Source organism: Trichoplusia ni, chromosome 17 (assembly GCF_003590095.1).
Source record: "Trichoplusia ni isolate ovarian cell line Hi5 chromosome 17, tn1, whole genome shotgun sequence".
Taxonomy (NCBI): domain Eukaryota; kingdom Metazoa; phylum Arthropoda; class Insecta; order Lepidoptera; family Noctuidae; genus Trichoplusia; species Trichoplusia ni.
This window is the reverse complement of record NC_039494.1, coordinates 2,201,630-2,226,588: the sequence shown is the minus strand read 5'-3', so window position 1 is coordinate 2,226,588 and position 24,959 is coordinate 2,201,630. Positions and strand designations below refer to the sequence as shown.

Below are 24,959 nucleotides of genomic sequence, written 5' to 3'. Positions count from 1 at the left end.
TGAGTGCCGCCTGCGATGAATGTAGGTACATATAGTCAACAACAATCGTAGATGATTAAATGCTAATGAACAGGGTTTGCGTGAATGCGAACTCGGTTCTTTAGTTTTGAATTTCTGATTTTGATTATAGTTTTGCTGTCAGCTGTACGTACGTGTTTGGCTATTTAATTTGTGTAAAAATGTATTTCATAAACATGAAAGGTTTGATGCAATGAAATGATTATTATGATTTGGTTAACATGTGCACTTCATAATGGCGATATACGCGTTTAAGAAGTATTCTTTAAAAAGTCCCATTTCATGCTTAATTTGGTAAAGAATTTTACGTCAAAAATTTAGTATTTTTTTACAATTAAAACGAATGTCCCCGAGGTACCTACCGTTCTGTCTATTACCACGGGACTAAAAGCGTGATGGTATTTAACGTAATAAAGTCGCAATTTAAATTAAGATAAAAGCATTCCTGAAAACATTCAAACGGTCTGTGGGCTTCTTTCATCCGAGTGTTGGACGTTGAAAGTTATTTCGCGGAAGTTATTCCGCCGGCCGACATTGCATCGTGTTTGAAAGCTGATATCACTAGTTAGGCAAATATCAAGTTTCCCTCAATTTGTTTAACATTCGTAAATCAATGTTGAAAATAATGTTCGTATGCGAGGTTTTCAGTTTATTTAGCAATGTTCATTTATTCCAGTTACTAGACCTCGCTATTTACTGTAACTGCATATCGATAAGTATAAACAAAATTTTCAAGCACGAATCGTACTTACTCGAGACTCAAATAGTTCCATACTGATAGGCTAAACATAAAAAAAAAACATTGGCTGCCAAATCAGTTTGTGGGTAAACCTCTTTTTTTGACAACCCCTTAAATTTATGAACGTAACAATCGTTGCTTTATATCGATTTTTATTTTAATAGCGACTGAAAAAAATCATCTATGATAATTTCAAGTCAAGCCAGTCTAGTGGGCAGCATACGGTTCATGAGATATAGTCTGGCGCCGGACGGATGGACGGACAGACACCGGAGTCTCAGTAATAGGTACGGGGTTCAGGGAGTGCGGGTCCGCAAACTTGAGGAAATTAGACCACTTTAGTAAAGTGGTAATAAAGCTTCTGGAGGAAAGCTAAGCTAGGTTAGAGAAACGTCTAAACCTTGAATAAACAAAACAAACACAATTATTGTTATAAATCTATACAATACAAAACTAAATTCTTTATAAAAGGCAAATGTATTATCAAGTTTACCGGGAACACTTCCTTACAGCTTCCAGTGTAACAATTGTACTGAGAAAAGAAACCATAATGCTAAAAGTTACGGAAACAAAACCGTACAATAACATTGTCGTGCTGAGCGATTGAATCAAGATCGAGCACACAGTATTAAAGTGCAGAAGTACAACTTCGTACGAGAAACGAGCGTACGTTGACAAAGAAAGTGTAACGAAAGAAATACGCAAGTACTGACTAAGTATTGATTGAATTATTTAAAGAGCATTCAAATTAGAAGCTAATAGTGGTGAAGTTAAACCCTGTTTTTTCAGTATATAAGTATATTATGGTGTATGTTTTATTGAGAATAAAGTTTATTTAAATCAAAATCAGGGATCAAGACATCTTTACTGATATAAAAGCTAGGGCAAAATATTCACTAGCGTAATTACCACATCCATCTTTAACGATTCAATTTATAATCCGCGAAACGTACAAAAAAATAATATTAAGCTTCTAATACAAATTTGTTATGTGTCTATAGCATATAAGTTTGCAGTAGGGGTGCACTCAGTTTACTGCCGTCAGCCGTTCGATCGCGATTACAACCTTCAAAGCCATAAACTTCGTCTAAGCAAGGTACCACAACAAAGTTTGTGCTACGTCGGATATAAACTACAAATAAGCTAAGGCCCGGTTCATATCTGACGGGAAATGCGTCGTATAACACAACGTCAGCCGATAATGCGTCGAGTGAAGTTTGAACGTTTAATCGTAGTGTGTCAAGTGCGTCAAGAAACCTTTTGAGATTTGTGAATGGAATAATGGGGAAGAGAATCCTTCTCCTTCTTTCCCTATTTTATGGTGGATGCACAACCTGGTTACCGAGTTTCAAAACCGGCCTTTGGTCTTTCTTCAAAACTCCTCATTGTTGGCGTCTTTATTGTGTTTTCCTTCATGATTTTAGGACGTGACAAGTAATTAAGTAATATTACAAATTTATCCGAAATGGCATTAGTGCGTCGCGGGACTGCGAACTTTGACTGGCAGTCCAATGGTCATACCACTGGGCTATCACGGCATTGAGTAACGCCTACGACATCGTAAATTGTTTTCTGTCAACCTCCCGTCCTGTCCCATACGTAGGTACTTCAGGTATCTGGCTCCTGCGAGCACACTAAACTTATTTATATATTATGGAATTGCGCAACGCATTTTCCGCGAGATATAGAAGAGCCTAATAAAGAACAACAAACATAAAACTATATCAAACAACTTTAAAGGTCATTGAATTACTGAAAACAAAATTTACGTGTATTTTCTATTATGAATAATGAAAACATATTAAGCGGTATGTTATATTTTATGCGGAAATGTTTGGCACAGATTATTAATATCGGAATCATTAATTTTGTTGGATATTGAAACCGCGGGATATTTTGTTAATAAGAGACCGCGTTATTGATTTGATGGGATAGCCGGCGGCGAGAGCTTACGAAGTACCAACATTCACTTTGTAATCAACACAACACTCGAATATATTATTAAAAGCGATAATGGGGATTTAGATCAACGATATGTAAGGTAAATCTATAAGCTCATGTTAAAAAAAAAAACTTTATTTTACAAGTACAAATATTATTTGTATTTTGAAAGCCGTATTTGTTTTTGAACCACTGGAATTTATGAAAAGTATGCACGTAAGCTATGCCTATTTTTATTCACAGAGATTTAACAACGGACTCGCGAAAATACTAAAAAAATGGAACTCAGCTTTAACTATGAAATATATTCGAGAATCGAGGTATATTTTTATTTCAATAAAAAATATGGCGAAAGCGACAAAGCGCACGGATATTCGTCCGGGCGTTTCTGTGCACCAACTGACAGAATACCTTTGGCCAAACCCCTTTTCAGTTAATATAACGATATATGGACGCAGCTCTGGAAAAAATAACTGGCGAACACAAAGCCTGTTTAGGTTTTAGAAAGTATTTTTCAGCTTCTGTACTGCATATGGAGAGTTTCCACTTCATACGTCCGAATATCCAACGATATTAAAAAAAAGTTTGAGGGTAATAATACCTACGTCGCAAAAAATGTAGCTACATCTTATATTATGTAACTGTAGCTTGTTCGTAAATGAAAAATAAAACATAATGAGTTGCTCCGTTTAAATCATTCTGAAAAACGTAGGCAACACCACCGCGGCATACTTAAACAGGTAGGCGATATATTTCTACCCAAATTAAAACTGCGTACAGACTAAATAAATAGAATAATTAGCCTAACGAACCGCAGATACATATCTCGTTACTTTTTAAATATATGTTTTTCCGCAATGCCCGTGTTTTGGACGTGACTAATAAATTAGTTGGATGAAAAAATGGAACATATTGCGGGTAATTTTTCACATGGCAACAACGGAGACATTTGTTTATTAATTTCAACATGTGTGAAACTTTAAATGTTAAAACAAGTAATTTGCATAATTCTTGACGTTTTTGATGAATGACGTTGACGTGGGAGATTCTATAATTTGTTTTGTTCTAAATTGAAATACGAAATTTCAAAATTAACAGAAGTGTTTACACATTGTTTTCTTTAGCTAAATGAAGTAAATTGTAGGTCAAAGTGAACGTCTGATGGTTTCCCACAACAACCGAATGTGTGGTTAGGAACGTGCACAGCGGGCTACCTACAGTACCTCCTGCTTGTTTGTGGCGCCTTTACCAAGACCCGTGGTAAGACACCGCATCGTTTGCTCTTTGTCTAGACATACGATCCAGAATAGAATAAAGTAACATGGACTTATAATTAATTTTCATACATGCTTCAAATTAAAGACCTTTAAATGAAATTATGAGAAATATTATCGTCACTCTTAATTTTATTTTGCACCAACACAAAAAACAACGTTTATATTATCACCCTTCGTCAAAGTATCCTTTTAATTAGGACAGTACAAGTTAGTTATAAACGGCTCAATATTTAGTTTTTTTCGTAACCAAATCCTATAAAAACACAAACGAAAAAAAATCAAATCAAAAATAAAGACTACACACTTACCAGTCAAGCCCCTTCAGATAATTATTATTATTGAAGAACTGCAGCTCTTCGTACGTGGACGGGCTGGGCAGGTTGGGAGCTAGAGCTGGATGCATCGCCAAGAACGTGTAGAGAGCTGTACTGCCGGTCTTCTGAGGTCCGATAACGAGCACCCGCGGAAGAGTCCCACACCACTTGCTCTTCGACCAGATGCGACGGTGACGGATGTCGTCACACGGGTTCTAGGGGATGAGAAATGAGGATTATATATTTGAGAAACAAATTAACATGGAAAAGTTTTCTTAAAGAATTTTCTTTAGTTATATCGCAAAATGTAGTCATTATATGTATAAAATTTGTAAAAAGAGAAACAGGGCTAGAAAATTTCTTCAATACTTTTTCCAGAACTTTTTAGTGTAAGAAACCGTATATGTCTGATAACGTTTATTTAAATCAGTAATACATAAGAACCTAACATTATTTCGATATCGAAGCTTATAATAAACATATGTTATGAACAAGTTCATCGGACGTGAACGATCTGACCGTGGTAATGATACTCGCAGAAATTCTATACGAAAGTCATGGTATGGTGAAAGCGAATTTATGTAAAACGTAATATTAAACACTGGTCTACATTTTGGCTTGCAAATCTGACATATCTGTATTCAATACGAATGCAATATACATTCTAGTTTTATCTGTGCAATAAACAAGCGCTTTTACGTCCCGCCGCACAAAATATGATGTATTTTCAATTTCCTTGTCGTGTTCCAATGATATCGCACATATCTCTGGTCCCAATAAAATATTAAAACTCGTGGCATGCATATTGTTTCTCACAAGTTCGTGCTGCCTTGCGATACGATATATGGGATCATTCGTGCATATAAGATGTGTACGCATCGCACATAAATCGTAATATCTGTGTTACAAGCTAACATTGATTAATATCTTTATGTAACGCGACAAAATTATTATTCGGAGACCCCTGAACTATGATAGTCCGAAGATAGTGTTTCGGTTGAATTTATAGCTTTGGATGATATTAATTTCGTACATAACAGCTACGTTGTTAACATTGAGTGCGTATTGAATAAAATATATTTAAATTTAATTATGTGAGAATATTAAATAGATAACCAATACATTATTTTGCAACAGCGCGTTGGTGATATCGAAACATTGCGATATGTACTCATTAAAAATTTTAATGAACAAATAATAACAGAATTTTGAAATAACTCAAATTCAAAAATATGTAATAGTTTAATGAAGTCATTAAATGTATGCAACCAATGTTGCCAGCTACTCATTATTGTTCGCTCTGATGCTTGTAATTAATTACCAGTTAAATAGGGACGAACGTGTGTTATTTTGTGAGCACTCACTTTACCAAACATTACATTAAAACATCGTATTCAATTTGAATACAATATTTCATCGCATAAAATTTCCCGTTCCTCGTTAGAAGCACTCGTTATGAAATATTAGAGTGGAAACAGAACGTTCTGTATTTCCCCAGTCGTCTCTTTGTTTAAACTGACAGTGTAAGGCCACGAAAATTCGACTCGATATTCAAAACTGGGAAACGATGATTGACAATTCATGATGGATATTTCCCAACTTTACGGTCCGAATGTATTGACGCGGAAATGAGGGAAGCAACTGGCGAACAGTTGGAGAAAGTTAATTGATTCGACAACAATGGCTACTCAGACGACGTCTCTATAACAGAACAGACTATTTTATTTGCATCAAAAGACTTCCATCGAAGTTTGTTAAATAGAATAACTGATTAATAGATTCAGAACTCGAGCTGTCAAAGACATGGAAGGATTCTCAAGTTTGTGTGCGCTGAGACGAAAGAACGGTGTTATATAGTGAATGAATAAAATTGAGTTCCTTTGTTTTACTTGCGACGAGGAAGATAGGATGAATATGAAATTTCCTTCGGAGCGTAGGTACTCGTACGTAATTGTGGTTGAAGCTCGACGCGTTTCCTAATTTGATGGGCAATGTGCGACGCTAACCTTCCGTAACTACGGGTTTCATACATAATTACATGAAAGCCTTGTTTCAAATTCTCCAGAAACCAAATTTTGACATGGAATAATTTGCATATTTAGGTGAGCGTAGCGTTACACGATATTATTATTGCATTATTATGTACTTTTACTTACTTAGTTTGAATTTTCACGAATATTTACTCGATTTCTGTACGCTTGCACAATCAATGTAATTTTTAGATGGATATGCAGTGCCAAATTATCATCAGATCTTAGTATTTATAATGCAAGGAGAAAACTACATAGGTATTGACAAACAACGATACTTAATTTAATTTAATCATTCGAACCCACACCAGAAGTCAATTCCTTAATGCGGGAGTGTTCTTTCTTAACTAAACTTTTTTTTAATTTTTGGCAGTTAATAAATCTACGTTTCTCCATCGACTTTCGTTGCTGGCAGTATATAAATACACAATTTGCGAATGAATAACGTGTATCAGTTTAAAACAGGACAGGAATGACAGGACCAGTGGGTTATATAAATACTAGATGCGACCAATCACTGTCAATACATTAGTTCGACCGCCAACCGCGGAACACGAACGTTTAACTAATGTGTTTAGGAAGTCGAGTTTTTGACGTAATCGTTTTAAATTGAGATTGATTCGATTGAATGTTTTGTTTGGCCATTAGTTTATTACAAAGGGTTTTTAGGGATCCGTAGCTATTGGGTGAAAACGGAATGAAATAAATAATACTCTGCTGTCAGTCTGCCTGTCGCCATGCTGTATCTGATAAACCGTTTCAGGCACTTTTAGGCAGTTCTAATTTTGCGCAGATGATATAATTAAAGTGTTTCGCTACCACTATAACAACATAATAAAAATTCATTTGACGGATAACTATTTTTTTTCAGCTTATTTGTACGGAACCCGGCGCGTCACAAGTCGGTGTTTTGTATTATTTATTTATTTCATCGATGTTATTATATACATCAGATAAGCTAGACAGATTAGTGTCAATGGACGATATGAATAAACCTGACAAAGCATTTTCCATTAGTATATTGTCCTGATTTTTTATCAGTTTTTAATATCGAAACCGAAGTAACAATGATAATTGCTCAAATTGGATATTTCTATTGAACTCGTTATTGAAAGTAATTGTTCTGATCTGCTGGTAGAGATATCTGATTTCGGAAAACGCAGTAAATTTATATATCGTTGGAATTGGTGGCTTCTGAATTATTTTGTGATAAACAAACATTCAAGAATAAAACAGAAAAAGTGTCAGTTGGACTTGCAAGATTGACGGTTACATACACCATGAGGAACCCACTATGAGTGACGTGTTGCAGGTTTGGTCTCCGCGAAGAACAATTGCTTGTGCCATCCACGAGCTTGAGTCTTTGTGCATGTGACCCTGGTATGTTTATGAAACCCTCTGCGACGCAAGAATTGCTCTCGGAATTCGTTTGGTAAAACTAAAAGAGTAGTTAAAGAAAAAGAACAGACGGCTTTGCAAATAGCTTGGTGTCCCCCTGACAGTTAGCAAAGCCTTAGCAATATCGTTCCGTTTTTAAGTTCCGAATATGGAACATTAAACACGACACATCTTTATAACTGAGCCTTGAGAACATACGTTAGTGATAACAACAAATTCTTAAAACCAAATGACCTAATTTGTCTATTGTTTTCAATAGCCGAGTGGCAGTACAGGTTTAGCAGTATATAAACAGTAATTAACCTTGCCCTTTATTATGATCGTAATGACTGGCTCCGAGAGTCCGTGGGCGTTCTCAATAGTACGACAACAAAACATAATCAACAGACTGTATCAGTGCCATTTGTGACGACATTTGGTCAATTTCGACTGACGATATTAGGATTGTATCATCACCAAATACCATGTGCGAAATTTTGGGTGTTAAATGCTCGTTGAGGTTATAGACGATTACAATAGTATTTTAAATATGAAGGAAAAAGTCGCAAGGGGTCAGATGTTTGAAAGGAGAAGAGCCTACCTTAGCCTAGCATACTACGCAGGTTTTTTTTTTTAAGTTTTTGACTTTACTCAGTCTGCTTTGTCAACCAAACCTGCAGAATCGTCTTACCACGGAACTAAAATGCTTTGGTATCTTTTATTTTAAAACACCATTATCATACACATGAAAATAATTTTGGAAATTTTGAAAGTCTGGACAAAGTTAAAATTCCCCTCGATACGGGGAGAGTTGGTAGGTACAGAGGTCATCAAAAAAATCTAAAAGAATGAAAATATGTAAGACACTCACCCCCCACAGCGGATTGAGTTCATCGGGCCTCAGTTGGAAGTACTTGTCGGCGAGGGCCAGCGGCGGCGCAGACGCGAGCCGCACATTCGTCCAGCACCGCAGGAACTTGACCACGGACTCAAAGGTGTAGAGCGCGAGACGATCGTTGCCGTAGTTCGACATGTGCGTCATGAATACGTTTATCTGGAAGACATTTGGAGGTTAAGTTTTGTTCTTAAAGCTGAAATGGTGGACAATAAAAGGAAATTTGGGATAAGGAGAGATTTGTTTAGCTAATGTTCTTGTGTCACATTTAGTGGAAAAAGGAATCCTTCAAAATATATTAATTGCCATATCTTGAAATGGTAATCGTAAGTTAACTTTTATCGCACTTATAACGATCCGGATTTAGCAGAACTTTCAACCCTTGCAAAAGCATTCTTCAAGGCTTTAATTCTTCGTATGAATAGTTTTCCGCCCTGATTTTTTTTCCACGATGACTGTTTTTATTAAAATAAATTGGTGTCGGAACAAAATTTACCATCATTTATCGCAAAACCTGATAACCAGACAAAAAGTGAAAAACAAATACACATCAAAAACATTCTTTAACCTCAAATCATGTAAATTTCACAAACAATGGGTGACTGGAGTAGTCATAATATTTATTGAAATAGCACTAGTCAATTTATTTGGTAAGTCAATTCACATCAGTATACAGCGCCGAGGGTTCTCCCGTCGAGAGCCTCGCAATTCCACCGATATTCATGTTGTTATCAATCGGGAATTTACATTTCAAGTCATTTTTAATATTCAATGGTTGGCTTTCAATTATATGGTAAACTATTTGTAAAACAAATTTTGGGAACAGATTTAATAATCGCACTCTATTACATATATTATGATGTTTTAGCTTTATTATCTGGTTATTTAACGAAAAAGATACGCGTCTAAATATTTAGTATCTATGGACACTTATTCTTCCCTTTATCTTCAGAAAAAAAATATCGCAACAATTTCGGAAATCGCTATTGTCTACTAAAATACACTTCAGTCAACCAACACAAAACCAATTCATCAATAGCTAAAAAAAAGTAAAACAAAGCAGACACAACAAAAATCAGATAGGGCCATCATTTATAAATATCGGGGTAAAGTTAGACGGGGCTGCATCAGTTACTCACGGGGTTATTGATGACCGTTTGGAAGAGTTCCCCGCCTTGTATGGAGCGGTCGAGGCGGTGCCGGCCGCCGGGGTAGCGCTCGAGCAGCAGAGTGTGTGTGAAGAGGCCGCAAGTCTGACGGGGTAACACCATTACCCCTCTGTGACGGAAGCCTCGACGTAACCTGTGGGGATGTGTGGTGTTAATGTTTTTTGGATTTTGGGGTAATCAATGAAGGGTTGATTATTTTTTTAGTTACATTGCTTCATATATACTCTACTCTGCTTTTATATAATAGCTATGAATTAAATTTTAATTATCTGTTTTCCTTTGATACATTGAAGCTATTTTTTAATAAAAACTATGGCAGTATACGATGGATCAAATAACATATGCAACACATTATCCAAACTTTCATCCATTTCATACGTAAATATCAAGGAAAAATATTTCATGAAAATCTTGATCCCAAAACTAAATAAACCTTAGTTAATAGTTTAGTTAATACCTTAGTTTATTTTTAGAACAAGCACTAAAATCCCATTAGTAATTAACGCTCACAAGTCGAATAACATCACAAAATGGCAATGTATTCACTACAGAATACAGCGTAACCCTGTGTTGAATGATAATACAGCCAGCTGCCACAGTAACCATTCGTCGTTAATCCCACATTAACACGAGAGAGCACTAGTTATTATCATCTAATTGTACGCCAGTACTGAGAAACAAAGCCTGCAGGTATTTACACGAATGCATGTACACGAGCACAATAATAAACACACATCATTTTACATACGACACATGAATATGTAAAGCTGTTAGCGCATTTTATGTACGATGCCCATGTTCAATACGTGTCGCGTGCATTCCCTAAAGGCACGGATTCAACAATCCGAAATAGTGTGTTCACAAGCTCCGATAACATAGACGTCTAAACATATTATCTGTTTTGACTGTAAGGCAGGGTAGAGGAGTGTAAAGTAACCTTTCTAATTAATATTAACAGTGTATGTAGGAAATGAACAGTTCAGCGATCAGATTTCAGATACGAATTACCCAGAAGGTAGCAACATAAATCAAGTTAATTGACTTATAGGCCAATAAGGCGAAATACAGCCTAATTGCTTTTATACATGCTTGCCGGTTGCATGTGGATTCTAAAGCGCATTCATGTTCTATTAGTGACCGCACGTACATACACAAGGGTAATGATAGCGCTTGATTAATTTAAAAAGAACTGACGTCAATACACGGAAAAACAAATAATAAATAAGTATTTCAACGTTATTTACTACGTTAATTTTACCAGACAGTGCCTGTATAAAGCGTCGCTTATCAGACGCCAATCTATTTGGTTACGTGCGCCCTCTCAACAATCACAAAAAGGGGGTGCTTAAGGCAGTCTAGAACGGCGCAATATACAACAATAACATTAAAATTCAGAGTCGTACACAACGTAACGTTACCACACAGTACCGTAGCTTAAATCACATTTGATATCATTCCGAACACAATTTAAACAGCGCGTACTTTTGCTGAACGATATTCCTGTGCAATGTTGGTAATATAATTATTGGAATTTCATTGTCGGCGCCTGGTTATCGAGATACTCGCGGCCGGAACGCAACGTTTGTGGTCAACATGAGTTTGGGTACGGCCGCACACTTACCGCAAACATTCGCTTCAACAGGGACACTTATTGCGAGCGTTATTAGTCTGATGTTACCGGAATGATTAACCGTTTTATTTTGGGATAAACGGTCCGTGTAGACAAGTGACATTTCTGGACGTAATCGGTTGAAAATGTGGTTGTGATATGTTAAGTCACAGTAAAAAGAAGTGTTTAAATTCAATTAATATAAATTTGCCCAATTTGTATCATTGTTATCACTTGTACAAGTCACTTTACTTCGGTAGCAAGTTTTAATTGATACATACTAAACATGAAGTGTAGTACCACCAGACATTACTAGCTCAATATAATGCACCAAGAACCAGCGGCCCCTACTAGTTGCACTCATGCACGCTCGAACTCACTCTTGGCACAGTAACTTATTGGCCCCGACAATTTCCTCGGCTCAAACTCTAACTTTCATCTGTTTGCCATTGTTTAATTGGTCTGTGCCGTTTTATTTGAGTTAAGACTTAGAAACTAGGACCACACGAGTTGGAATGCGGTACGACTATTCATAGTTATATATAGGGAAGTGGTATTATGTCTGAAGTAAAAAATAAATTGAAACAGTTGCGCTATTAAATAGTCGTACATTCCTCTTCCACATTCATAAACTTTTTACATATGCACGCGACGCAAGCAATAATGCAATACGTTTTAATGCTCACCCATTAAGACTTGACCTATTACAGCTTTCGACGAAAAAACTAACCATGTTACGCATATCTAAATTTATTTAAACATTATAAACGTGTGTTACCCCTCTTGAGTCCTAATGGTATACTAATATGAGTATCATTACGTGAGGTACTTAATTAACCTATATTGGAATTACAATAGGGATGGACACAAATAGAACAATGTCACTATTAACTTAGCTATGGATGAAGTAGATAGTCAAACAAAACTTACCTAGCGGGTCTCAGATGCGGGTATTCCTCGGTACTGGTCACTTTGACGTCCCACACTTTCCGCCAAGCCTCGTACAGCGGTTCGTGGACGGGGTAGACCCCCGAGTGATGTGGTGACACGGAGTAACAAGAGTTTGTCGGTATGCCGTGCTCGATAGCGAACTGTTTGTTCAACATCATCTCGGATTCTAGATGTGTTACGTTGTTGTACAGGTGGGGTTGCTGGTGATTCCACATGTGGCAAAACCTTTTGACAAATGGAAAGATTGAATGATGAATCAGTATTAACATTGTACAGCCGATGAGTTTGTTTATTTACACTAATTGCAGGAATGACGAGGATACGATTTTTCTTTAATATTTCTTTAAGTAATATGAAAAGAGAATTCAAAATGATACTGAACTACGGAAAAGATGCGTGTCTTCGAAAACTGTTTATGCTGTTTTCAACTAAACTGCCTACTTGCTATAGCGCGCGTGGTTATTAAAACCACGCGCGCTATAGCAAGTACTGAGCATAAGTGGAAATATTACAAGTCGATTGAAGCCGGTTCATACAGGATAATGTAGTACTAGACTGTCATGAAGTCGACTTTTTGCTTACGGTCGTTCTTAAATTCTATTATAATAAACCGTACAAAATTTTCTAAGTGCGAAGTAGGTTATCAAAAGAGTTTTTCTCTCAAACTAATACGAACTAAATACATTCGAGTCATTAGGCGATTTACCTAACCAAGTAAGGTCAAGACAAGATAAACAATTTAATCCAATCCAAACCAATTTAACCAATTAGCCCAGTGATGCGAAGAACACATCTATTAAATACGTACTTTGATACATTTTTCTTACGACACCAAAAGGTCGAAGTTCAATTGTGAGGCGAAGTCTCGAGACGCGTCCATTGTAAGGAATAAGGGTGGACGGTACGTGGGCGACGGGCCGCACCACTTAGTATTAACTAGAGAACGAAGATTAGATGTTAATTCGGATAGACGGCCCCAGGCCCCGTCCGGAACATTAATTTCCTTCACCGGACAAAGTCGGGTCAAGTCAAGGTAGACTTATCATACAATAATACGTGCAATTGAGACCACTTAGTGCAATAACGCTGGCTAGTGATGAGCCCGATAACACAAAGCGAGCACTTCTAATAAGGTTACATAACCCAACTAATGGACATTGTTCCGTTATCAATTTAGTCGGACGTAGATAACGTCTACAATACATTAGCTTTACATAATGTTTATTATAAATGGTGTGACATAAGATATTGATTTAACACATAGTTGTTATTTATAATACTTGGTAACTAACCGCCATATTCATAAACGTCACTCAGTTTTATGTCATGCTTTATCTGTCATTATAAAATTGAAAATTGTGACAAAAACTCAAATGAATATTTTAAGAAAGTCTCAGAGTAGATACCGTTTCTGACTAAAACTGTAACTCTTAACTAAATCTTTATTAAGCATTTCCTACGGTTGTCAGATAGGTAACCTCTCTTACGATCGAACAAAATATTGTCTCGTTATTATGTATTTAATAACGGTTTACTCTGATGCGTATTTATCGGGATAGCCCAACTAGTTTCAGAACCAACCGGAATCCTTAACCATGAGCCGACGCGATGGTGGGGTTGCGACCGAACTCACCAGACCCGTAACTAGTCGGGCTATCGCAATAATCTTTTAATACGAATGTAATAATATTTCTCATCAAACCCAGTTAAAAGCTACTGTTTGCCGATATCCAAGCAACATATCTTCTACAGAACATTAATTTACTGTGAACGGGATGTGTAACACTGTGTACATACATCATCTAGGAACATCTTTGATGAATGAGGCTATAGAATACGGAAGCAAGTTAACCAAAACTTAGCGCTCATATGCATATTAAGTTCACGAAGACTTGTCGAGTTGAAACTAAGTCCTAGTCTAGTACTACGGTTACCTTGACAACTAATAATGTACTGACGAAGCAATAATATCACTGTATTAGTCTTAATGGTGAAATTGAACGAAAAGCAGTCCAGGTAGTAATTTTTTCTGACTTTTTTTCTTTTCATTTGAGTCATTTTATTAGACATTTGTCAGACAGATTCAATTTGTTAGATAGAAGTACATAAATTATGAATCGGTTTCCATATTGAACAGTCAAAATTAACCGAGGTGACAGTCGATTGATAACCAGAAAGCTTTAGTTATGGTTTTGACAGCATTAGCGTAATCACGATAAAGCGATTGTACGAGTCTTCAAATGCACAAGAGATACATTCCTATCGACAAGTTACGTGACTTAACCTGTCAGTTCAATGCTTTACAGGCATTCATAGACCAAGGTGGGTTTCCATAAAAAAGTAATGGCCCATTTCGCGGCCAGTGCTCTAAATAATAACGCTGTAAGTCGATTTCTCAATCGAATCGACTAACAACCTCAATACTGTAATATAAAAGGGATAATACGATCGGAAAAACCTTTTATCTCTAAGCCTATTTTTCTATTTGAATTAGATTAGTAGGAATGGTAAAATTGAAAAACAAATATCCAGAAAAATCTCTACGCAATTTTAGCTTCTTGGCAAAAACCAATAAAATGCGTTTAGACTCGTACCACTGGGGGTTCCGAACGAATAGGCTAAAGAAAAACGAATTCGCATAAAAAGATAACTTCCCCATCAAATTTAAGACCGTACCAACCGTCTTTTATCCTAAATTTTTACCATTATTATTTATTAACATACCGGCAATAGAGATACATAATCTATGGAAACGTCATCAGCAATACAATGGTGGCAACCTGGCAGATAGGATCCAGTTTTTACCAATTCGATACAGAACCCAAAAACTAAATCTATTTCCTAGCATTAGGATGGAGAATTTAATAAGACGTCTGAATGTTCGCCGTTAAATGTACGGGGGTACGAAACATTAGCGGATCGTGTAATTCAGTAACATGTTTCATTTATCAACACTTCACACCCACGCTGGTGTTGGTTAATCAAAATCTAGCCGGGGAGAGTTATTGCGCTACGTTCATACGTGACCAACTCTTGGCAAGTTAGGAGTCAAAAATAAACTGTGTGTCGACTTTCGAAAAATGATGCTTGGCATTTTGCATCACATTTGTTTTTTAGTTGTAGCTTTGATATTTTTATGAAGACTGTTTCAATTTACGATTGTTTATAACACTATTCAATACTTTTATTGGATTTGGATTAAATTGAAAAATAAATGGACTTTCAAGGGTGGTGTTATGCCTATACCTCTCAAATCAAAGCAAGACTGTAATGATTGTGAAAGCAATAATATTATTTGAACAGCAAACACATGAAACTCACATCAAATAAAAAACTTATGAGCTTACTATGATGAAAAGATTGAAAAGTAGCTACGGGCAATAGCACTTCTAATATTGCACAGTCCAGCTTCAAATACTGAATATACAGACACAGATGACAGGTGAACTACTTCAATATGCAAATTCTTCTTTGTCCTACTGTATTCCCATTATTTGGAATCAGACCTTCTTTCTCATTTGCGTCAAGAATTATCAGTCCTGGGTTGTCTTTACGGGTAAATGGTCTTCCTTAAGATCTCCTTTACAAATTCAGTTAATAAACTCACCAGTTAAAGTGCTCTCTACTCTTAAGTAGGGCATCGTCGCCGCGGTTCTCGAGCGAGGTCCCGTGGTGGTAGTACTTCGCGCTGTAGCCCAGGTTGAACCGGAACCCGGGGACCAGACGCTGCAGCGCCGCCTGCGACGCTAGCATGGCTGCCACGTCTTCCTCGTGAAGACGAGTACCTGGTCAGGACAATATGGGCTGACATTAACTGTGGGTCCCAGCTGTTATTCATACATTTTTGAACGTCGTTACAAGTGATCAGAAGTTTGAAAGTCTGACAACCAGTCTAGCTAAGCAACATGACACAAGTAGCCCCCGGTAACTGGGTTGAGGAGGTCCGATAGGCAGTCGCTTCTTGTAAACACTGGTGCATAGTTGAATCCAGTTAGACTGGAAGCCGACCCCAACATAGTTAGGAAAAGGCTGGGCCGATGATCGATTGATTTGTTACTATATCCATAATGAAGTATAAAACGATAAGGTGAATGCGGCAAAAATATAAGGCAAGGTTGTCCAGACAACTGTGAAGGAGTCTATGAAAAGTGTTGTCGTGAGTTTTGTAATGGTTCAGTAATGATCATGGACACGAGCGTCAACAACAATTAAGTATCATTCCCAAATTGACTTATAAACGTTTGTCCATTAATATAATATACTAAATGAAAAAGACACTGTGATAAAAGTGAGTGAGGACAAAGTAAAAATAGAAATAGCTAAGAAACCTGACTTCATTAGATGATAAAAAGTTCGTACTGTATAAAACATAATCATACTGTATCCATGCATAACAAAACTAAATGTATACAGGCTGTATAAGGTAAGACTTGATATAGCTCTTGAACAACACAAAGGTATACAAACACTAGTTCAATCAACTTGTTGAGTGCTAATTGTCAGTCGTTTTAAGGCGCACCGTACATATCTATTTGGTACAACGCCTAACAATTTGATTAGGAATGTGCACCGATACGGCGCATACGAATATTAGTTTCCATACTAACAAACGTATAAAGCGCTCCTATTATTATTCAATGCACCTAGGTGCTAATACTATTCAGATCTTGTGCGCATACTAATAGTTAGGACAAAGACAACTAAACGCAATACAATGTTGGATTGATTGAGCTGTACTTTAATTATTCCTTTATGTTTGGAAATGATTAGAATTCTGCTCGTGTATCGTGGTTTATAATAGTTTCTGGAAATTAATGTGGGACATGTCGGTAATCGATGCCTTCAGTATAAATTTAAGCAAGTTTTGAGAAAAAAAAACGGTTTTAACTATTCATTTCATCAATTACCTACATATTATAATTTTCGATACTTAAGTAAGACATGAATGGTACGTACCTCTTTCACCTACGAAGATATCATCAATATCGACGAGTATCCACCTGTCGAGGCTCAAGCTAAGCTGGCCGTGGCTGAGATAACTTAGCGCGTCGAGGAACAGGAGACGATGTAACCAGAACTGCAGGCCCGAGCCGAACAGGACCCGTTGGACGCCATCCAAACGGCCGTGGTCTTGTATCACTGTCGCTAGCGGCATGCGTTCCTCTGTAAACATTGCTATAATTTACTCACTTGTCTCTCTCTATGTTGATTCCTAACTATACTGCCTTTTCACGATTTATGGGGATGAATCTACATGTGTTTTATTAACACCTACACTAGACTTGCCAGTTCCATTTGAGAATTAGATAAGATCGGGGACATGAGGATCTTTGCCTAGCGGAGAATCTCTTTTCTGAATTGAAATTATGATGACGATAATACATTCGCGATAAATAATAGAAAACTGTACGCTGTATCAATTAAAATACGCAGCCGTACTTTTTTATTAGTTTGTATTTGACATTCGCTTACAAGCAACTAATAACGCCAGTTATGAAAGTAGAATACATTTTTTATATTTGGATTTTTCTGCTTATTTGTTAGCTATGACTAATTAGTAAATGGGAACCTCTACAAAGTTAGATACAGTTTTGGCTGACTTCAAAAAAGGCGAGACGACAGTAGATACGAAAAGTTAGTAGTTTCATTACTTACTTCACTTTTAATTTTTAAATGCAAGTTGAGAATAAATATCTTTTTTAAATTACTTAGCTCGTAGCGGACGAAGAATAAAGTCCTGAGATAAATTAATCATAATTATTAAGAGCTTTGAATTTTATTATCATTATTGTTTACAGCTATGAGGGCATCTGGAAAGTCTTAAGTCAATGCAATAAGGACCATATTTACAAAAAAAATTGTCTGTCGAAAAAAAACATTACTTACAGTTTTAGTCTGTAGAGTTTGTGTAGCCAGTCTAGTATATCAAAACTTGTATAAATACTTCTAAAACAACCTTTAAGTAGTGTTACAGCAACTTAAACTTCTCTATGTAGACTTATTCAGCAAGAATTACATTTACAAATAACAAACAACTTACAATATTAGAATGTAGACAACCATTTGACAAAAGCGTCTATTTATAAAGACGTTTAATGTCTGAAAGCTTTTATTTATGAAAAGTAATAAATTATAAGACAGTGCTACGTTGCCACTTTAATGTCCAATATTCATTCACATAAATAATCACAGTCCGTTGAGTCGTTTCATTAGTAGTTACATTATTTACGATTGGAAGGAAGTCGGAAATCAGAAGTATATTTTAATAGTCCCATTGTCTTTCGTCGTGCATCGGAAATTTGAGTAAAACAATAAAGTATGAGGAAAATTTGCATGTTTTTCAATAAAAGTTGTTAATATTAATGTATTCTAATTGGCTACTTTATTGCTCTATTAGTCATAATTGCCGTTAAAAGTTAAATGTGTTTTAGTAGGCGTTGGAGATTGTTTTAATGTCTGGTCTTATTTTTAATCTGTATTAGCAGCTGCGTGCTTTTAGGCTTAAGTTAAAATTTCGCAGATTATTTAAATTGATTTTTACATTAATTCATTGTTGTTTTTCACTTTGCGAGACTATATTTTAAAGGATAAGATTACGTTAAACAATGGCAAAACAGCTTTAAATTAGGCATTACGGTTTTAGTGTTTCTGACATTATTATCCGACAATAAAAATCTCGGATTGTTAAATTGTTTCTAATTCTGAGGCGAAATATTTTCGACTTTTACGACATCGTAAATAGAATCACTCTAACAGCTTATAAAATTAGTTCAACAAAATTAAACAGACTTTGAAATAACCTAAATATCATTGTAAATTTTAGTCGTACGCTTTACTATGTATATTCAATTGACTGTCTAAATATTACAGTCACGTATATGTTTACGAAAAGGTCAGTAATCCCCCGGGATTACGATGACGTACGAACATAAACAATATACATATATAACTGACCCACATTCAAAATACGTTTCGTATTATTCATAAATATAAATATATATAGGTTGGTACATCTAGCTATATCTATATTCTATATCTATATTTAGAGAATATATAAAGCTGAAGAGTTTGTTTGAACGCGCTAATCTCAGGAACTACTGATTCAAATTGATAAATTCTTTGAGGTCAATAGACCATTCATCGAGGAAGGGTTTAGGCTGTATAACATCACGCTGCAACTAACAGGAGCGAAGATACGATGGAAAATGTGGCAAGAACGGGGAGAAATATTCATCTTCGACGGCTTCCGTTCAAAAATTCCTAACTTATATCTTCTAACCACGCGGACGAAGTCGGGGGCAACAGCTAGTAGGCTTATAAATGTACCGTAATAATAAGTTAGAGGAAAACCTTGGCAGGAATACGATATCAACATTAAGAATAGATTGCTCGAATCAATGTAAGTGTTATGGAATTCCTTCCATTAATTAGGACGTGATGACGGGAGTAATTAATATTAATTGACGTTATTCGAAACTGCTATTAGATTTCAGGGCGATGTATTATGTATTGTTGGGCAGTATTTTTACCGACATCAACCAACGGTGTTATTATTATTGTGATTGTTATTCGGATTTCGGACTACTTTTTTTAATGTTTTGATTGCACACTACGATTAAGTTTGCGTTAGTTTCGAAGAATTTACAACTTGTTAGCTATCGAAAATATTTGTAATTAAATTCATTTTTTTTAATATGTTTCGTGTCGATAGCATGTTAAAAAAAGTCGTCTTATCAAGGTCCAAAAACGGCATGCTTAACGTCGAAATCTCTAGAAAACGTTATTCATCTAACGTGTAGATAAGCAATTATGGCACGCCAGGAAAGTATCCTTGTAAGCGAAATAATTCATCACACAAAAACTCTACAAGAACTTTAAAATCTTGTACCTGGACACTTGTATAACTAAATATATTGGTTTTCCTCACCACCAGATCCATATTCGTTCTGCCTGATTGCCCAGGCAACTGGCTCGTACGTGGAGCTGTTGGCCCTGAACACCGCCCAGTGGTCGCCGGGGAGCGCGCCCCACGCCGTTTCGCCGGCACGGGCGAGTCGAAGTACTGGCGATGCTGCGTTTAATGTTGCATCCTAAGAAATAAACAATTTATTAATACGTGTATTGTAACAGAATAAGGTCAAATATAAAATATGGTTTCAGTGATTCTATAGAAGCAGCTATCTGAAAGAAAGGTAATGACGACTGAATCGGATAACTAAGTGGTAGGTCACCACTGAAAGCGACGTGCTGAAAGTTTGATCCCCTTGCAGAATAAGTATTTGTGTGACGACAACGATCGTTTTTTCTCAGTCTGGTTGTCTTTGTGAATGCGACTTGAATTATTTTATCAAAAAACTCCGCTACACAAGATTTAAATTAGAGCAGGAAATGTAAAAAAAATAAGTATTTAAGTAATAATTTATTGAACTTAATCACTTGATGTTTGCAATAGGACCAATTTTTTTGGGACTATTTTTAGCACTGAAATGTATTCCACAGTATATCACTGTATATTCTGATCAGGAACAAGATTGCACAGTATATTTTTTTTTTGTAAATAAACTTTGAGCCCATCATCAAAAACAGCTATTGCAATAGGCGTCCTATCGCTAGTTTTGATAGTAAACAAAATTCGTTTAATGCTACAATATTTACCATCGGGCTTTTGTAATAGTAGACAAGACTCAAAATAGTTTCCATTAAAAATAGAGGAAAACAAAATTGAAACAAAATGGGGTGAACATCGATCATTTCTCTATCCATAAATAAAACATGTCACCCTTTCAGTAGTGTTTTATGGTTTGAAGCATAATTTGGGTGTTCCGATAGATATTCATCAGTATCAGCTTTATCTGATGGACAAATGACAGGTTTGGTTTGTTCAGAAATAAGGATAGTAGCAATCAGTAACAGGTGAGTTATATAGCAAACACGTTTTCGTAATCAGTCCTTATATTTTGAGTTACCGAATTTAATGTTAATTCTAAAGAATAACGTGTAGAACTCGTTCATCGCGTAAGGTAATTAATTACCCGCTGAACACTTACTAATTAATTAGTCTCTAATATTATATTAGGTTCCTATTTTAAGGTCATACATAAACTTACTAAACCATCTTTTAGGAACACTATTTAAAAATCGTTCAAGTAGGTACATACTCGTAGAAGTCGAATAAAAAAAAAACATTCAAGGAACATCTTTAAAATCATCTCAGAGTGTATACTTAGACCCACAATGTACCGCTCTTTACAAGGGGATCCTTGTTACATTAATTATGCCAGTAAGGCCTTATAAATCGCCTGCATTGTTGTGAAGCGGCTCGTAAGATATATTCGACGAAGTGTAGTTAGTGTAAGACCCTTATTATTCTTAGAATGAGTCTATATAACACGCCATTACCCTGACAAGAAAACAGCATTAAATATATAAAGCTTTTGTCCCTTGACTTATGTTATAATTATGACATTCACACCAGGCCTTAAACAGGACAACACGCGACTTATTAATTCACAGTACCTATTCGAACAGGTGACAAATTACCTGTACCTAAAATGAATTGAAATATTTACCTTAAAACGTGCACTAAAAATACAACGAAGAATTTCCCCTCATAAACAGAGTAAACAATAAAGTAGAATAAAATATTGGCACCCACCTTTAGCCTCAAATTAGTATGCATGAACAGAGGGAATCCTTTCAGCTGTGCGCCTACGAGCGTCTCTTCCCCTGGCGTTGCGAACGCGACAACACCCACGGAATATTCCCTGCAATACTTATCGAGAAGTTCTCGATTCCATTTGTCCATGTTCGCGTATTTCGATAGCGATTCGAATACGATTACGCCGTACCGCCCCTTGTCCAAAGTGGTGAGTACGGGCAAGCTCTTGCCTGCTACCTCCACTTTGTACCTGAACAAAAAGAAAAAAAAATACGTTTACGTCATGTTTCGACGTTTTTACGATTACATTAGTTATTCCGCTCTAGACAACAAGATAAAAGAAATGAAATAATAAGCGTTCAACTACAAACAAGGTCAAGTCTTGATATGGGTCAAGAATTGAACGTGGAATGTCTTCACACTGGGTTTTAAATTAAACTGGGCAAACATTCTTTACACTGACATCAACTGCGTTGACGTTTTGTGTGTATAACGCTAATTCCTGCAAAGATCATATTGTATCGCAAAATACCATGCCTAGATAATATTACGTAGTCCAATTTACTGCAGATGAGAGTTTGTTCCACAAGATCAATACTGTGAAGGTGAAGTGGCTGCCTGCGCTAGTACCTTTAGAAAGTAGACTGTTATACAGGTATTTACGTAGATATCTGGCTTGTAATACAAGCCACTTCATAGATCTGTGTAGCTTGCAATACCTATTGCCGGCTGGTTATTATAGTGTCTGATAGAAACAGAGCCACGTGCGGCATTCAAACCCGTAATGCAACGCTATTCAACGAGATGTTCATGAAGCAACCAAACCTTCTGTGCGCTTCCTGTTACTACGATTTTGTACAAGTAAAGCGAAATATCTGTTATTTGAGCTTTTATGTCCAATAGATATCAAATAACAAAAGCAACGGAGGTTCTACCCTTTATCAAAACATTTTACAGTTAAAATAGCAGACGGCAATGGCGTCCCCTTGTCAAACATTCAACAAGCCGCTGAAGTTGATTGGCAATATTGGAAATTGAACTGTCCAAACATTCGCTTTTAGGATACTTTCCAATATTCAATCAAAAGCACCCATTTTAGCGATATTGGGAAATCTGACATGTCTTTCAGTTCGTACACGTCACCATGGAATTGGTCCTCAAATATGCAACGATCGATCGATAGGTAGAGAAAAAAGAGTACGGCAGTAGCACGCAGATTGCAGGTATCAAGACCGGCCGCTCATTTTGCTTCAGTTAAGGCTCGTTTCAATTTGGCAGACCGAGAGCACTTCAGGACCGAGTCTAGAGCGAATGGCAACTTGCAAATAGCATTTACCTACTCGAGCCGGTCCATCTTTCCGTCTAATGTACGGTGCACTCGTTGGCAACTTTATGCAGTCACTAGTACATTCGCCGAGCAAATGGTCCGATACAAAAGTTTGCTGTAAGTTATAAAATGCGGATGTTTATGTAAAATTTAGGGGTCATAAAGCTACGTTGAGTGCGGAACGAGGGACGTGAGCGCTGCGTCACTATTTAGCTTGCGCTAACATGTTTCTAATTACCTTAATTAGTGTCCTGACATTAAAACGAGAGAGCGCTCAGTTTAAATTAGAGCGCGCGAAACGGCCTACTTTGTCCGTGAACCGAATGCGACGAGGGCTAATTCGTGATAAGGGAGCGCGAGTGAGTTCAACAAAGGGGAGCAATGTCACGGCGTGCGACCTCGGTGACCTGCCGCCCCTTAGGATAACACCAGTTATCGTAAAGAGGCCGGTATAACTGCGCTACGGATATCCAGAAAACGGAAAAAATTAAGCGAATCTTTATATTATTCAAAATTACGCTGCCCGACATTACTACTTAGGTACGACATTTATACGTAGAGTGTATTGTGGGTACAAATGTAGCCTTAAGTAGATACCGTGGTATTTAAAGTTTATACTTCTCTGTGACCCTGGTAGATTGTAATAAGGTTAGCTTTACTGTAAGAAACTGAAATTATCATATTTTGCATAGTTACCGACACAGAACAGCCGTTTTGTTTGAAGATCATGCAATTTAATGTATTACTCGTCACGCACAAACTGGAATACGTTAACTTCGTAATACGTTGCTACAGTCACGTCATTATGATAAAGGACTGCTGCTCTAATGAAAGTCGCTGTTGCACTGTGAACGTGAATAACTAAAGATAGTAGAAGCAATTACCAGTTAACTTGGTGCCTAAATTGAGGACAAGACGGCCGTGTTCCGAGACTACTGTTTAATGCTTGGTACTTATGGTAACTTCTCACACGAAATGTTGGTCGTTTCATGTTCAATGGTACTTGAAAAAATACAGTCCTATAAGACACGAAGCCAATTAAGGGCACACATTACCTATCCAGAACTGGGGTCTCTCAACATAAAGTCGTTAGAGGAAACTTTTATTACGCGACTTTTAAATTGGTCACTATAAAAATTTACTGACTTCCGCAAAGTTTAATTGCTCTTAATTTTTATTCTTCTTAATAAAACTCAATGGTTCTGATGAATTAAACAAATAGTACAAGTGAACAGTCAAATATAGGTAATAATTTAGTAATAAAGTATCGTCCACAGCACTAAACTCCGTTTAGTTGTGCGGAAAACATGTGAGGATTACCTCCGACTTTGGAGTAGGTACACTAACCATTAACGCTCTATTAAAAAAGCGGTTTACTCTCTTGTGCACTATAAAGTGAAGTTTACGAGGGCAGGGAGTAATAAACGGCTTACATCACACGAGGGTCAAATGAACGATAGCAATCAAACTTGAAAAACTAGAACACGTAAGGGATTCCCAATGAAATGGTGCAAATACGAGACTTACATGGCAATATAAGATGGTTGCTAGTATAAAACAGTCGCAGCATTAAAACAAAACTACTCAGTTTGTTTTAAAAGCCCGAATAAAGCGGCTAATCTTTCTTTCACACTCAATTTACTGTAGCCGTTGT

General features: G+C 36.6%; 1 protein-coding gene across 2 annotated transcripts in view; it reads right to left on the bottom strand.

The window, feature by feature from the left end:
- LOC113502524 (bifunctional heparan sulfate N-deacetylase/N-sulfotransferase) overlaps window positions 1-24,959 on the bottom strand; it is an 85,506-nt gene that overhangs the window by 9,899 nt on the left and 50,648 nt on the right. For both annotated transcript variants that reach the window (XM_026884129.1, XM_026884130.1), the window contains exons 4-11: window positions 21,976-22,228; window positions 20,248-20,410; window positions 17,277-17,483; window positions 15,928-16,105; window positions 12,300-12,545; window positions 9,731-9,893; window positions 8,568-8,750; window positions 4,284-4,504 (exon numbers count right to left, since the gene is read on the bottom strand). In XM_026884129.1, coding sequence (XP_026739930.1) covers window positions 4,284-4,504; window positions 8,568-8,750; window positions 9,731-9,893; window positions 12,300-12,545; window positions 15,928-16,105; window positions 17,277-17,483; window positions 20,248-20,410; window positions 21,976-22,228 — 1,614 coding nt within the window. The remainder of the gene's footprint in view (window positions 1-4,283; window positions 4,505-8,567; window positions 8,751-9,730; window positions 9,894-12,299; window positions 12,546-15,927; window positions 16,106-17,276; window positions 17,484-20,247; window positions 20,411-21,975; window positions 22,229-24,959) is intronic.